Source organism: Schistocerca nitens, chromosome 1 (assembly GCF_023898315.1).
Source record: "Schistocerca nitens isolate TAMUIC-IGC-003100 chromosome 1, iqSchNite1.1, whole genome shotgun sequence".
Taxonomy (NCBI): domain Eukaryota; kingdom Metazoa; phylum Arthropoda; class Insecta; order Orthoptera; family Acrididae; genus Schistocerca; species Schistocerca nitens.
The window spans coordinates 459,143,455-459,161,343 of NC_064614.1; the positions used below are offsets into that span (position 1 = coordinate 459,143,455).

General features: G+C 39.3%; 1 protein-coding gene across 1 annotated transcript in view; it reads right to left on the reverse strand.

Annotated features, from left to right (window-relative positions):
- Positions 1-8,572: 8,572 nt before the first annotated feature.
- Positions 8,573-17,889, reverse strand: part of LOC126251777 (nuclear cap-binding protein subunit 3-like) — an 84,693-nt gene continuing 75,376 nt past the window's right edge. The window contains exon 8 of the mRNA XM_049952403.1: positions 8,573-8,970. Within this exon, the coding sequence (XP_049808360.1) occupies positions 8,656-8,970 (315 nt within the window). The 3' untranslated portion in view covers positions 8,573-8,655. The remainder of the gene's footprint in view (positions 8,971-17,889) is intronic.

Here is a 17,889-nt window from a genome sequence, read left to right on the forward strand (position 1 = left end):
TAAAGGAAGTTATCACCTTGCTAGTAGCAAAATGCGAAGACAGAGATAATAGACAGACTTACTTATAACAATGACTGTTTGAAAAATTATGAATGTATTGTTACTCCATACCACCATGCTTGCAGTAGGTGTACATTAGCATCAATTTTTGGGGTGTGTACAGGTGAAGCTGAGACAAGTCCATTCTGTGCGGTATGCTGACCACACTCCATCCTTTGGTGTCTGGGTGAAGAACCCATTAGCGAAGGGATCCTGGGGTGAGGCTGGTACCTATCCTGTCATCCCTCTTGCCATATTCACATGTTTCTATAGCTGAAAACTTTCTTGTACATTGGCCATATTGTGATAAATACAACCTATTAACATAGGATAGCATGAGGCAATAACAAACCTCCAAGACAGTCTTGTCTGGCACAGACAGTGTATTTGGAAGTAATACATATGTTAGCCAAGTAAAAAAAAAAAAAAAAAAAAAAAAAAAAAAAAAAAAAAAAAAAAAAAATAATAATGAGGGAATCACAGGAGTGGAATCCATTCCCTAAGTGAAGGTAGCTGCCATGAACTAGCTTATAAATAAAGGTAAAGCAGCAATCCAGAGAGAAAATTGTTTGGTGGCCATATCTGAACATGTAATTATCTTCAGAGAAGAAACACTAACAGACTGATTAATATATGAGCAGAAAATGTATTACAGGAGATCCAAGTTATCTCTGAAGAGATAGTGCTGGTATGTAAATCATTTTAATAAATACAATAAAAGGCAGTAGTTATTAACATATTTCAGTTTTAATCTGGAATCGATGAACTGATGAAATAATAGGTAGGTGTGTTATACCTTACAATTATTGAGCAGAGTTAATATAGAGTAAGACTAAACTTAAATTTTTTTCTCAGTAGGACTCGAGACAAGGCTTTTAATATATAATGCGAGTATGCATCTCAAGATGTGAAGACTAGAGTATGTTATCAGTAAGATGCCCTCCAGCAGAATGTTTTTTATTGTGTGTACAATGCGACTGCTGTGGTAATACAGAAAATATGATTTAGTAGTCATTATTAATTAACAGATAGTACTTACACAAACGTAACTTATGACACTTGACGGAGAACAGGTCAAAGTTATAAAAGAAGGAGTTAGGAAACATATGTTTTGAAAACTGGGTAGAGACAGTACACTGCAGAGAAACTTCATCATTAGAATGTTTAAAAGAAAAGGGGTGATTTAAGATGGGGTGTACCCAATTTTGGGTAGGTGTTGGAGATTAAAGGGGAGGTGAACCCATGGAAGGAATGGCCTATATCTAGGTCATGTGAATCCAGAGACTGAATTATCTCTACTATTTCTTTTATGTATAGGGCTGAGAAGAAGGACACTCACTCTGAAGAGATTAAAAGGTATTTATGCAGCATCTGCCCAAAGAATAAAGTGTGAGTACAGCTTTTATAGAGGTATGACACTTTACAGTGATGACTAGTCATGCTGTCAAAGTGTTCTCCAAAATAGTTAAAGTATAATAGACATAGGGAGACAAAAATTTAATAGTCATGGGGGACTGGAATTCGAGAGTAGGAAAAGGGAGACAAGGAAACATAGTAGGTGAATATGGATTGGGGGTAAGAAATGAAAGAGGAAGCCGTCTGGTAGAATTCTGCACATAGCATAATTTAATCATAGCTAACACTTGGTTCAACAATCATAAAAGAAGGTTGTATACATGGAAGAATCCTGGAGATACTAGAAGGTGTGCAAAATGGCTAAGCAGGGATGGCTAGAGGACAAATGTAAGGGTGCAGAGGCTTATCTCACTAGGGGTAAGATAGATACTGCCTACAGGAAAATTAAAAGAGACCATTGGAGAAAAGAGAACGACTTGTATAAATATCAAGAGCTCAGATGGAAACCCAGTTCTAAGCAAAGAAGGGAAAGCAGAAAGGTGGGAGGAGTATATAGAGAGTCTGTACAAGGGTGATGTACTTGAGGACAATATTATGGAAATGGAAGAGGATTTACAGGAAGATGAAATGGGAGATACGATACTGCATAAAGAGTTTGACAGAGCACTGACAGACCTGAGTCGAAACAAGGCCCCAGGAGTAGACAACATTCCATTAGAACTACTGACGGCCTTGGGAGAGCCAGTCCTGACAAAACTCTACCATCTGGTGAGCAAGATGTATGAGACAGGCAAAATACCCTCAGACTTCAAGAAGAATATAATAATTCCAATCCCAAAGAAAGCAGGTGTTGACAGATGGGAAAATTACCGAACTATCAGTTTAATAAGTCACAGCTGCAAAATACTAACGCGAATTCTTTACAGACGAATGGAAAAACTGGTAGAATCCGACCTCGGAGAAGATCAGTTTGGATACCATACAAATGTTGGAACACGTGAGGCAATACTGACCTCACGACATATCTTAGAAGAAAGATTAAGAAAAGGCAAACCTACGTTTCTAGCATTTGTAGACTTAGAGAAAGCTTTTCACAATGTTGACTGGAATAATCTCTTTCAAATTCTAAAGGTGGCAGGGGTAAAATACAGGGAGCGAAGGGCTTTTTACAATTTGTACAGAAACCAGATGGCAGTTATAAGAGTCGAGGGACATGAAAGGGAAGTAGTGGTTGGGAAGGGAGTGAGACAGGGTTGTAGCCTCTCCTCGATGTTATTCAATCTGTACATTGAGCAAGCAGTAAAGGAAACAAAAGAAAAATTCGGAGTAGGTATTAAAATCCATGGAGAAGAAATAAATCTTTGAGATGACATTGTAATTCTGTCAGAGACAGCAAAGGACTTGGAAGAGCAGTTGAACGGAATGGACAGTGTCCTGAAAGGAGGATATAAGATGAACATCAACAAAAGCAAAACGAGGATAATGGAATGTAGTCGAATTAAGCCAGGTGATGCTGAGGTAATTAGATTAGGAAATGAGACACTTAAAGGAGTTTTGCTCTTTGGGGAGCAAAATAACTGATGATGGTCGAAGTAGAGAGGATATAAAATGTAGACTGACAATGGCAAGCAAAGCGTTTCTGAAGAAGAGAAATTTGTTAACATCGAGTATAGATTTAAGTGTCAGGAAGTCATTTCTGAAAGTATTTGTATGGAGTGTAGCCATGTATAGAAGTGAAACATGGACGATAAATAGTTTGGTCAAGAAGAGAATAGAAGCTTTCGAAATGTGGTGCTACAGAAGAATGCTGAAGATTAGATGGGTAGATCACATAACTAATGAGGAGGTATTGAATAGAATTGGGGAGAATAGGAATTTGTGGCACAACTTGAAAAGAAGAAGGGACCAGTTGGTAGGACATGTTCTGAGGCATCAAGGGGTCACAAATTTAGCATTGGAGGACAGAGTGGAGGGTAAAAATCGTAGAGGGAGACCAAGAGATGAATACACTAAGCAGATTCAGAAGGATGTAGGTTGCAGTAGGTACTGGAAGATGAAAAAGCTTGCACAGGATAGAGTAGCATGGAGAGCTGCATCAAACCAGTCTCAGGACTGAAGACCACAACAACAACAACAGCAACAACAACAACATAATAGACATATCTGGGCACAGATGATTCTTTGTTGTCACATTTCTGCACATTTTACTTATCACAAATCTGAGATTTGAGGTTAGAAAAGGTATTGTAGTTTAAAATGTCAGGATGTAACTCCTAATGGTAAAGACAAAACTAATCATTTCTGTTTTCTTCTAAATAAACTTGAGAAACTTATGCTCTTATAAATAATAATGAAAAAGAATATTTACACATGAGAAACAACAGTGTAGTCTGGATATGCAGCCCTACTATTTCTTGTATTATTTGCTGCAAAAAGGGAAACAATGTACACAGAAATCCCACACAAAGAGAGCAATAAAATACAAATGGGAGAAATTATTTACTGGAATGTAGGAGATTATGAAGAAAGGAATGAATGATCAATTAAACATGGACAAATATTCCCGATGAAGTATATTACGTACAACTTTATCCTTTGTCTGACTGAAACTCAACTGGATTGACTGATTGAGATTCATTTTATAAAACAGAAATGGATTTTGCTTTAACACATTACAAGCACAGAAAATCATGATAATAGGAATAAGAATAAACCTATTATTATCATCATCTAAAAATATGTTGTTATGTGTGCAGTAAGTTAAATATCTTGAGTTACACATCTTTCATCTAAGTGGGTGAATCCATCGTGTAATTTGGAATTCTTTGCAATAACATGCTCCACTTTTATCTTCTTAGACCAATGAAAGATGTTCATGAGATATGAAAACGTAGTTTAGGTAGTTGTAACCCAAAACATCTCGAGGAGATATCTGCTCCAAAGACGTAGCTGTAGATTTAGTAGTAGTATCAATACGAATTATTGCAACGGTCATCCAGCACTGAATGTCCCATTGTGCACACTCTCATTTTCTGTATATACATATGATGCGTAAGTCATATCAGTGCTGGGCATTGGCAAGGCACAATGGCAGATAAACTCTCCTTCAGCTGTGGTGGAGTACTTGTTTGGACACCACAACTTAGATGTGCACAAGAATGTAAATGAATAGAAATGACTGAAAAATTGTTATATGAACTGTCATTTTCTCTCGACTGCTTATTTTAAAGCAATACACATATATGCTGTAATCTGTCATGAGCTGTTCTACTATTATTGTAACTGAAGCTGAACAAGAAAAACATAAAATATAGAAGAGTTGATGCAAAACTGTTTATGCCATTTAGTAGCTTAGACAAACATGGAGTTTTATTTCAGCGTCCATATATCACAAGAACATGACAAGGCACTGCATAGCGGGACCATGAAAGTAATTAACTTTGAGAATTTATGAGGTAAAGTTGACATACACAGGTCAGGGTGACAGTTCATACATGGAGTAAATTCAAAACTAACCACGTAACATTCCAACACAAAAAAAGACAAACCAGGAGGAAGTCAAACTTGAATCCAAGAATTTCAACTGCTGTATGTATGTATGTATGTATGTATGTGTGTATGAGTATGTCACTGTGTGTGAATAGTAACATTGGTGACTGAAGAGCTTCGGATGTACCATCAGAACTGATTGAGGAATGTGCATGAACTTTCTCATGGCCAATGCCGTTAGAGGATCTTGCCAATGAACATGGTATCCACACTGTTTTCAGTGTGGCCATGAAACCATGCTACTCTGAATGGTCAATGCTGGAATGTTCATCTTGATATTGGTTTCCAAATCCATCAGCAGTACTAAATCCTTCACCCTTTTAATAGAGATGTAGGGTCAGCGGTGATCAGACCTGTATTTTACCTGGTAAGGGGGAGCATTGTGCAGGTAGCCCTGCCAGAGGCTCCAACAGTGTGTCAGTTTCGGGGTTCCCAACAACAAATTTAAGGCATTTAACAACTGAAGAATTCTGCATTATGGCTTGGTAACCACAATGAGACCCAAACAAGACTTGGGAACCTGTTGGATACCCACATTGCGGCTTGAGAACCAGCAGTAAAGAAACCCACTCGTGGCTGATCTTGCATAGTTATCAGGCATGGCCCCTCAGCAATGGGGCTACCACTCACAGATTGGTAATGGCATGGCCACCATGGACCAACACAAGGATTTTTCTCAAATTACAAAAAAATTCAATAGTTTAGGTGCCATTTTTGCACCTTACTCAAAGTGACACAAAAATGAAAATAAGTTTTTCTAATAGAATGAAATGTGCTCTGTTGAATGGTGTTAATGAATGTAATGACTTTTAATACATTCATGTTTTTTAGCAAATTTACAGGATGGTTGTACAGTAACTAAACACACAAGCCCGGCCCAAATTTGTGATATACTAAACACCTAGACAGACAGTAGTTTGGCAAAAGACAGGTCCATAGCACACTTTCTCCACTACTTATGCCTCGTTAAAGTATGGGACAAATTTCTTGCGACATGATTTGTTGCCACTTTGAACTGAGATTAAGCCAAATTCATTGCTTTCTGAACTCTACTTCCATAATTTGTGTGTAGAGCACAAAAAGTAGTACCACTATACCCAGAAGCAAGAGTCTTGCTCTTTTACATTACGAACAGTGGAATGCCAAACTTGAAAATTTCTTTGCGACTTTTTGGTCTCTGTAAAATTGGTCTTCACAAAAGTGGCTCTAGCAACTCAACCAAGTTACAGGTGAGCCTGAAACTTCACATAAGGTCATGTAGGACCCTCAGGTACATACTGTACAAAATTCATCAAAATTTAAGATGGCTGAGCTGGGAGCCCTAGGACACTTCACGTGGAATGACCCTACACACTGGTTAATTAGCACTGCATTTTAAGCAAAAACTAATTTTTCACACATCTCAATCTTTATAACATCACATTTTCTCAACTATGTGTAGTACAATGATATACACTCCTGGAAATTGAAATAAGAACACCGTGAATTCATTGTCCCAGGAAGGGGAAACTTTATTGACACATTCCTGGGGTCAGATACATCACATGATCACACTGACAGAACCACAGGCACATAGACACAGGCAACAGAGCATGCACAATGTCGGCACTAGTACAGTGTATATCCACCTTTCGCAGCAATGCAGGCTGCTATTCTCCCATGGAGACGATCGTAGAGATGCTGGATGTAGTCCTGTGGAACGGCTTGCCATGCCATTTCCACCTGGCGCCTCAGTTGGACCAGCGTTCGTGCTGGACGTGCAGACCGCGTGAGACGACGCTTCATCCAGTCCCAAACAAGCTCAATGGGGGACAGATCCGGAGATCTTGCTGGCCAGGGTAGTTGACTTACACCTTCTAGAGCACGTTGGGTGGCACGGGATACATGCGGATGTGCATTGTCCTGTTGGAACAGCAAGTTCCCTTGCCGGTCTAGGAATGGTAGAACGATGGGTTTGATGACGGTTTGGATGTACCGTGCACTGTTCAGTGTCCCCTCGACGATCACCAGTGGTGTATGGCCAGTGTAGGAGATCGCTCCCCACACCATGATGCCGGGTGTTGGCCCTGTGTGCCTCGGTCGTATGCAGTCCTGATTGTGGCGCTCACCTGCACGGCGCCAAACACGCATACGACCATCATTGGCACCAAGGCAGAAGCGACTCTCATCGCTGAAGACGACATGTCTCCATTCGTCCCTCCATTCACGCCTGTCGCGACACCACTGGAGGCGGGCTGCACGATGTTGGGGCGTGAGCGGAAGACGGCGTAACGGTGTGCGGGACCGTAGCCCAGCTTCATGGAGACAGTTGCGAATGGTCCTCGCTGATACCCCAGAAGCAACAGTGTCCCTAATTTGCTGGGAAGTGGCGGTGCGCTCCCCTACGGCACTGCGTAGGATCCTACGGTCTTGGCGTGCATCCGTGCGTTGCTGCGGTCCGGTCCCAGGTCGACGGGCACGTGCACCTTCCGCCGACCACTGGCGACAACATCGATGTACTGTGGAGACCTCACGCCCCACGTGTTGAGCAATTCGGCGGTACGTCCACCCGGCCTCCCGCATGCCCACTATACGCCCTCGCTCAAAGTCCGTCAACTGCACATACGGTTCACGTCCACGCTGTCGCGGCATGCTACCAGTGTTAAAGACTGCGATGGAGCTCCGTATGCCACGGCAAACTGGCTGACACTGAAGGCGGCGGTGCACAAATGCTGCGCAGCTAGCGCCATTCGACGGCCAACACCGCGGTTCCTGGTGTGTCCGCTGTGCCGTGCGTGTGATCATTGCTTGTACAGCCCTCTCGCAGTGTCCGGAGCAAGTATGGTGGGTCTGACACACCGGTGTCAATGTGTTCTTTTTTCCATTTCCAGGAGTGTAAATTTGCAAGGATGTTCAGTGGTAAACGTGGATATTGAATGCAAAAACCGTTGTGACTAGAGAGGGGAAGGGGGGAGAGGGGGTACTAGAGAAAAGAATTGATAAATGCCTCATTGTGATGTTTTACTGCACGAACAGTCAAAATGTAGTAAGCGATATGTTTTTCTCTTTTCATCTTTTTGTTGGGGTGTCAAGTGAGAAAAAGTTTTGTAAAGGTTCAAAATTGTGTGTGAAGACTGTCAGAAGAAACTAAATGCTCTCATGCTCAACTACTGGATGAAGAGTCTGGGTAATTTGCACATCATGAGCTACACTGCCTCAGTACATCTGCAAAATTTCTAACTGTATTACTTACCTTAACCATGTTAAACATTAAACATATTTTTATACGTTTTAATAAGTAATTACTACAAATTTCTGAATGTTTATATTGTCAATAATTGTATAAAATATTGAGAAACAAACTTTTGTTGGCCTTGGAAGCATTAGATGGGCAACCTGCAACTAGGGCAGTGATTTTTGCCCCAGATTAACCATTTATTAAGATACATAATGCACAGAAAATTAATAATAAAAACAATTTTACTACTCACATCTACCACACAAATTTTTATGAGCACCATTCAAGGCTTACCACTCATCCATTTAAAAATTAACAAAATAATCTGTATGCCATTTCAAGGGATGTACTGTATGAGGGAGCAAACTGAAAATTGAGACACACAAATGTATTTAAAACTAAAAATCAGTCTGACTTTTTCAACTTATCTGATTTTAATAGCATATGAGTGAATATTATTTCTGTCAAAACAGAAAAAGTATAGTATACAACAGTTACATTCGATCACTTTCTAGAAATTTATAGTATTCATCATTGTCTATTTCTATTCGCAGTGGTGACTTCTGCCTTGCCTTTAGTTTAAGTGTCTTTTTTAAATTAAGCTTTGAGCGGAGATCACTTGTAGTAATAATATCGGGTGTAACTGCACGACGTGCTTTTACAAGTCGGCGACGCAGATCTTGTGATCGGCTGTGGTCACTTGGTGATGGAGATCGTGTGCGCGGTCGCCTGGTGAGCTGCTGAGATATGGCGCGACGCCTCTCCAATCGTATTTGTTCCTCATCAGCATACATCCGCATTCTTGGAACCTGAAAAACAGTGCATGAAGAGGTCTCCGTTTGGAACAAAACCCAATTTCTCTTCATTTTTGACTGACTGACTGACTCTCTCTCTCTCTCTCTCTCTCTCTCTCTCTCTCTCTCTCTCTGTGTGTGTGTGTGTGTGTGTGTGTTCCTGGACACCAGACAATACAATGACACAGAATGGGCACCCAAATGTTTTAAGATTGTGTAGATTCACACGCATAGAGGGAAAAAAAGCTGTAGGAACCCTGTTTGAAGTGCGGACTATATAAACATCCAGTCTCTTTTCAAGGGATTTTGATGAAACCGTGGCACATACACATGCATCCACTGTTCTTTGAAATACTGTGCACTGTTACGAGTTATTCTGGGTTGTACATAAATGCAGTACAATGACATTTCCAGCCACATATTTGCATGTGATGACTACTTTTAGAGCATAAGCATCCCATCTGGTAACAATTTTTGCTGTCAAATGATGGAACATGAACATAAATATAGACTGTTTAGAAAATACTGAAAACAATAGAATGGTATTGACTATTAAGGTACCTTTGGGCTGTGACTCACAAAGAAATGGACAATACAACACACCAAATTGTTTCCAGAGGAATTCTTTGTTATTCTGTAGTATGGCACTGATGGAACGATAGGAAAATATGTACTAGATTCACAGACCTAAACTATAGATGCTTATAATTTTTGGATAATGGGCAGATCATGGAAGATATTTAACTTCATATACTTGTTCATCAAACAACAACAGAACATGCCAAGTAGCTTTCATTGTAGCACTGTAAGTCTGGAATGCTGGATCTTGGTTGGAAACAAGATTTGTAAAACAGGAAGCACTAAGCCATATGATCCTGTGACAACTACAATAGATCCAATCATTACTATGATACTGTTGGTACACATCATCACAATGTTGCTTATGGGTCTGATAATAAGAAGCACGGTTACAGCAAAGCTTTATATTTAGTCACGCTGTTCTCACATTTTCAACACTCCTGTACAGACTAAGTAAACCAAATGACCGTGCAGTTATTTTTGAATTATTTTGATTTCCTCTCACGGTGAGACCTCATATGGATGCCGTTCTGACTTAATAGCACTTACCAGAGCACATATATTCAGATAAATATGGAGGTACATTCATTTTAGCATATCAGGCAGAAACTATAGGTATTAATGGTGCATTTTTAAAATTCGTTAAGTCATCGTGTTCTGTAGATACCATCAATAACAACAACCTTCAGAGATGTGGCATGAGTCCAGGTATGCATTAACATGAGACAAAGACACCATAGAAACAATCTGTGAACTGAATAAACAATAAACTAACACAACATGGCATTAATGCTGTTCACACTTAGGCAACCTAAATTTAATCCACCAAGTTAATAATTTAAAAAAAGGCTACCTTGAGAAAAGCTTATCCCTTTATTATATAGCTGCTTTTTATCACTATTAGTAGATAATATTTAGTTGATTACATTGGTATTTTCAAAGGGAATATTAATACATCTATAAAGTTTGTTATTCTGACCAGTTTTGCCACAACAATCTCTGTGGCTGAAAGTAAAAGAATGTTCAATAGTAAAATGTTATCACTACTATCAACCTACTTTGCGTACCACAACTCTTTTAAAAAGAATCCAAAATTTCTGGGGTAGGCCTATTCTGAAATTTGCATACGAAACCATAATCAAAATCACTAAATTCAAGACCTTGGGCCACGAACACAGCTGAACTGCTCTAAGCAGTTACATAATGGCAATCAAAATACATCAGGTGTCCCTACAATGGAATGTTTTCTTCACAGATCTTGAAGCTTACTGGACCTAAATATATTTCCCCTCACTTTGGATGAAAAGTGCAAAAATCTGATTACTAGACAATAGCATATAAACTAGTAGGTGCAAGACATTCTTTGATTGGATATCCAAACTGAAACATCAATCAGAGGACAGGTCATTTAAACTGCAACAAAATAAAATGTTGATATGCAAGACTAATGGCATTGGTGCGGCCTTTGCAGTATGAGCAAAAGGTCTTGGTTTAAGACAGATTCAAGATGACAAGTTGAGACCACCTCTCAATTGGATTTTTCTTTTTGTTTTGTTTTTTCTGAAATGGTACTACAATGTAATGAACCTCAAACCCAAAGTAACATCTCGTGCATATTGGTGCTATTGTGAAACCCGATTAAGTATATTTAATATGAGTATATGAAAATTGGTATCTCTTCTTTCGGACATGTCTGGAAGAACAGATACCATTGGTGATCTTGAAGCTCTCTAAGAATGAAATTACAATGAAATCCAGACAATTAGCTGCTTCCAGGCATTGATAAATATCAACGGGGACAGTTGAGTAATGAGTATAGTGGGCAGGGGCACTACAAATGTAGTGTGTCGATACTAAGCTGGAATTGTGTGTCCATGGGGATTGTGCCGGAGGTAAGTCCCTGCAGTCGCACTATCTTCTGTGTCCCTGATGGCTCAGTTGGATAGAGCGTATGCCATTTAAGCAGGAGATCCCGCATTCGAGACCCAGTTGTGACACACAGAATTTCAACTGTCCCTATTGATATTTATCAACGTCTCAGAGCAGCTAATGTTCTGGATTTCATTCTAATTTCAAGTATATTTAAGGTGGTGGTTCGGTTCGATGCAAATCATTTGAGAAAACCTAGCTGTGGAGAGGGGGAGGCGGAAGTGGGGGTGGTGGGGAGAGGGGGAGGCGGAAGTGGGGGTGGTGGGGAGAGGGGGAGGCGGAAGTGGGGGTGGTGGGGAGAGGGGGAGGCGGAAGTGGGGGTGATGGGGAGAGGGGGAGGCGGAAGTGGGGGTGGTGGGGAGAGGGGGAGGTGGAAGTGGGGGTGGTGGGGAGAGGGGGAGGTGGAAGTGGGGGTGGTGGGGAGAGGGGGAGGGGGTGGTGGGGAGAGGGGGAGGGGGTGGTGGGGAGAGGGGGAGGGGGTGGTGGGGAGAGGGGGAGGGGTGGTGGGGAGAGGGGGAGGGGGTGGTGGGGAGAGGGGGAGGGGGGAGAGGAAATGAGAGGGGGAGGGTGGAGAGGAAATGAGAGGGGGAGGGGGGGGGGACAGAATGGCTAGAACACCTAAAAGATGGAGTGAGCTAGAGGAGATACCACATATAAAGACACACAGGAAATATTCACAGAGGCTTCTGTTAAATCTTGGCGATGATGCTACTATGCCTAATGACAACTGTGCTGAATTAACAGCAAACCATTAGACAAGGTAGCTCTCTGGGGTGGTACAACTGAGGGCTGAAGGGCATAAAAGACATAACCACAATTGCAAAATTCACTGTTTCTTTGTGCTTACATTGCAAGCTACTTTTATTGACAAACAAGTCATATTTAAAATAAATAAATAAAAAAAAAAAAAAAAAAAAAGAGACATTAAGGTTAACCTACTGTCACTAGACTTGAAAAGTGCTTGCATCAGAGCACAAATATCTGAAAGAATGTCACAGCAACTAAAAGCATGAAAGGAACTAAACAACATGAGACAGTTCCACACACATTGTTGTTCTGACATACTTTCAATTTTCTGAATGTCTTGGTACTCAAATGAATAAAAGGCTTAAGGGTATAGAAAATTTATTCAACAACGAAACAAACAATGGACACACACACACACACACACACACACACACAACCACAGCCTCTGGCAGCTGAGCCAAAAGCTCACTTTCCGACAGTCTTTTCGTTGTGTCTATCTACGACTCGCCATCTCCACAATATTATTCACCAACCAGCTAGATTCTACTTTGGACTAAAGACTTCCACACAAACTATAGAAGAGGACATTCTCATTGGAAACTGTACTACATTAACAATAAAAAAAAATTGCAGCTGGTAGGTGTTTTTTCCTCAGATGAGAAAATAACTGCTGGTTGAAGAAGATGAGATGGAAATAAGTAACCAATCACGAAAAGCCATGGAGAATCCAATAATGCTACCTCCAATATTTGCAGCTGAAGTGTGTAGCACGGATGAAACAACTTACTTGAACATCTTAGAAAAGGAAAAATGTAACTTAAATGTTGATCTATCTAAAGTGGGGAGTGCACTCAGCCTTGTGATGCCAATTAAGGAGCTACTTGAGTGAACAGTAGTGGCTCCGGTCACAGACAACCGTCATAACGACCAGGAGAGCGGTGTGCTGACCACATGCCCCTCCTATCTTTTAGAAAAGAAAACTACAGCATCTGAATTGATTGTTGATGTGTCTGCCACGATTCATAAATAATAGCCAATTTAATGAAAAAATTTTTTGGCAATAGGAAATTTGTTTGACCTATGAAAAATCTTGAGCCAACTGGCGAGATATTTTGTCATTACTGGGGTCTTAAACACTTTGAAAATTTGTGCAGGGAATGACTATCAGCAAGGGCCATTTAGGAAAGAGGATGCACACATCTCATCAGTTTTGTGGTACCATGCCAATTATCAAATGCTTTTTGACACACACACACACACACACACACACACACACACACACACACAGTTGCATTCTCAATGTTGAGACTTTTGTATAAAGAACGATTTAATTTTCAGACCGTGGCTAGACAGTTTGTGCTTGGTACTGAACTACAGTGAGCGGCCTTTAAAGTGTGGTACTATTTAATTGTTTAAATGTTAAATGTTTTAATGTTAAAGTGGAAAGAACTAAATCTGGTTCGGGTATAAACTGAAATTCTGTTGGCTTATTTAGTGTATAATAAATAATGTAAAATGGGATGAACAGAATAAAATCACATGAAAAGAAAGGAAACTTCTATAAAAGTTCTATGTTATTATGTCAGAAGACAAATAGGAGTACCATTTGAAGACTTGTTTGTCTAAGGTTTTAGTGAACCAATCTAACAAGGTAATTGTGTATTTCAATGTGGGCAACACTGTCAGTTGATGTTTTGTTCACTTTATGGCAAATATAGGATGTGGTGCTGAACTTTCCTTACTCTAAACTTTATTTGTAAGTAACAATCTAAATCATGTTGTTTAATTTTAGTATCTGGTAAGCAAATTTCCAATTCCATTTCATTAATCAGAAATTTCCTTCTGCACCAATCCCCCCACCCTATGGCTCCTACCCCTGTGACCTGCCCCACTTCATGACTTGCCATATGCACCCTCCTACCACCACCTATACCAGCTTTGTAACTGACAAAACACATACTATCAAAGGGGAGCCAGATCTGAAATAACACGTCATATACCAGCTGTTATGTAAACACTGTTAGGCTTTCTACATCGGCATGACTACCACCAAATTACCAATTAGGACGAATGGGCATAGGCAGAGGGTGTATACTGGCAACTCGCAATATCCCGTCATAGAGCATGCTCCCGACAGTCGTGACCTCGGCGCCTGTTTCACCATACGCATCATCTGGATTTTTCCCCAGACACCAGTTTCTCAGAACTCCGCAGGTGGGAACTAGCACTCCAACATATCCTTGGTTCTCGCCACCCACCTGGCCTTAATTTATGTTAATTTCTTCTGTCTCAGCATTTCTTCATTGTAACTACTCTTTGCTTCACTCCATTTTAGTTTTCTACACCTTTCATTGTTTTACCCCTTATTTTTCATCGTCCCCCCTTGGACCTCCGTTACATACAACACACTTAGCTTTTAACTCTTATTAACCCATGCATGATGTTTAAGCAGTAATCTCTGTCTGCATATTACCCTGTCTTCCACCTTTAAGCTCTCATGGGTGACTTTCCCAAAATCTACCCCTTCTCCCTCCCCTTCAACCCTTCTGCCCAAAGAATGAGCCACTGGCTCCTAAAGCTTGCCAACTTCAATCATCTTTTATGTACTCATTCTGACTTGTGTTTCAGATAACTAAATATATATGCTTGTGTTTTCGAAATATTTTGGGTCAATTGAAACAGTAATCATCAGTGTTTTTTCAGAAGAAGACCAAGAATTTGATGGAAATGAAGAATCACATGGCTCTATTGTCAATCCAGAAGATTAAGCTGTGATTACACCAAGTATAGGGAAAAATTATGCAGTAATTTAGATTGTATGGGTGTAAAATGTGTTACTTAGAAAGCGAAGAGGTGATGTTGCTTCTTCTTCTTCTTCTTCTTGGGGGGGGGGGGGGGGCAGGTGTGTGTGTGTGTGTGTGTGTGTGTGTGTGTGTGTGTGTGTGTGTGTGGAGGGTGGGGGAAGGAGAGTGAAAAATAAATTTGTTTATTTTAACAGATGAAGTCATGAGATGTTGTTAAGAATGCTCTTTGTTACTTCTGAGGGTACCAATTTTAGATTTAAAGGCATTTAACACGATGGCAGTTAAGTTAATGCATTAACAAACCAAGCCCATAAACTTAATATTACAATGAAATAATTAAAAATATAACAATTTTAATTTGAAAAACAGAATAAAAATAACAATTCTTGTAGTATATATATATATATATATATATATATATATATATATATATATATTGGTACAAAATGAGACTCTTCTTTAACCAGATAAATTTTGCTTCATATTCTCCTAGATCCAAAACACATTTTCACATGTCTATATTCATCCCAAACAACAAAAAATTGAAAAATAATAATATTAACACTGCTTTTCTATTTGTCCCTCTCTTTGGGGTGAACAGAAACAACATTTTTGTATTTTCTTTTTTGTTATAAAAGCAAAAGCTGGGTCTCAAATCTAGTAAGTCTGAAGTTAGGCACTACACCTGTAATACCCTATGCGATTTTCATATTCCATTTAAAATTATGAATTTTTATTCTTTCAAGGTTGAAAACTATCTATTCACCTCATTTTACAGTGGTAAACAAGGAGGAGAATGTATTTGAAATGTTTAGGCAGATCATAGAAAAAATTACCAAAGTAAAGAATGAACTCAGGTAATCAATAGGTGATACAAAGAACGAATTACAGAGGGAATCGGCATTAAAAGGGAAGGTACAGAACTTGTTTTCAATAAATAAAGAGTTCAAAGGAAAATGGGCATGGCACTCTTTAGAGTGGATGTTCAGGATCAAATAGGGACAGTGCCTTGTGAGAGAGCCAAATATAAAAGTGATTTGAATCAGATAATTTTTCAGCTGGATACAAGAGAGAGTAGGTTTGCCAGAGAAGTACCCAAAGCATGACAGCAGAGAGACCAGAATTTTGCCTGGATAAGACCAACAGTAACAGAAGTAGATAACATTAATCAAAGGGAATAACAAGTCATCACATACATTAAGCAGGTCAGAGATTGTGGGGATGGCAAAACTGCTAAGACTCAAGAGTTAGGTCTTAGAAAAGTTACAATCAAAAAATTGTCACGATCACAGGCGTGAGTTTGCCAGCAGTGGTTGGTTCAGTGTTGTTATCCTGGGTTTGAGGAACACAGAAATATTTAATAAAAGTCTTCTATTGAGGGCAGGAAGCTGGAAGAACCACTGTCTCATGTTAATCTCCCAGTGGTGAGCAGGAGTTTAGAGAGAAAGACAGCTAGTGCAGACAAAACATATTTTAGACAAGATTAAATATGAAATAAAGAAGGGAGGTTTACACAATTTTCCAATATTTGAATCAAATGGTGATGTCCATCCCACTGTCTTCCTAAGATGATCTCCGAATACAATACCTGAAGAAGAGGGAGATGCCTTGCAATGGGGCATGACGAAGTTAAAGAGAGTTTCATATAAGTTGAACAAGTTTCACAAGGATTTAAATCATAATATTAGTCAAAAGGAGCACAAAGAAACTTACACTTTAAACTTTTTAGCTTGAAGTTTAGACGTGGCAAACTGGAAACTTTTCATCAGTTATGTATTCTACTCCTACCAATAACCAACTTTTTCCGATTTTTCATTCTATTTTTGATATAATTGCACATGAATTATGAAATATGTACGTAAAGACTTCAAACTGTTATTTAGGAAAGATGTATTTAAATTTGTTATCCAGTGAGATATATGCTGATTTCAGTGATGCAATTTGTTTTACTTGGAAACATACTGAGGTAATTGGCAGAATCTGAATATTGTTATCATTCATTTGAAAGCAGTCACTCCACTCATTCTGAGAACATATTCTGAATTATAGAAACTAATTAACTCACGAGATAACTGACATTAAAAGTTTACACATTACGAATTTTCCATTGACAATTTTACCCTCACACAACTTTGACACAGTACTTTTGTTGCTATACTTTTTTTCTCAACCAGATACACTCCTCAACACTTAATTAAGCTAAGAATTTAGATTCGAGTAATTTATCATCATGTAAAGTTATTTTCAAGATGGATGCCACACTCGCAGGTAGGGTATTCACAACCAAGAAGTGTAAGATAATTCTGTACAATTTTATAATTTACAACACATGAACCAAACAATTATTTAAGTTCAACTGCAAAATAATGAAATCTAGCCCAGATGATTTTAAAAACGGTATGTTGTTTCTGTATTAACAAATATCTGTATGCAAGTCATTAAATAGCTCACCCCACCCTAAAATTCCCATCCCTTGCATGTTATCAACTGCATAAGAACTATGTCGAAAAAGTCTGTGGGGTTCAGTTGACATGCAAGCATATCTGTGAAAGTCTGGGATCAGTCAGCTAACACTTAACAGCTTTGTTTCACTCACTTCTAAAAGACTGCGATTGTCAAGTGACCGTGTAACATTTACATATCTTCTGAAGTCAGATGGGATAGTAAACACAAAATACCTAAATGTAAATGTTTCATGAAACCTTCTTACTGGATACTTCAATTATGTTGCTGACTTTTTACACAACAATAACGGGTGCACTGTGTTTGTTATGGTTTATTGTCCCTGTGTCAAGTTTTTATTGTGATGTCCAAAAAATAATGTGTCGCTGTGTTAAAGCCTTTTAGAAGGGGAACTGAAATTCTTTTTACCTTT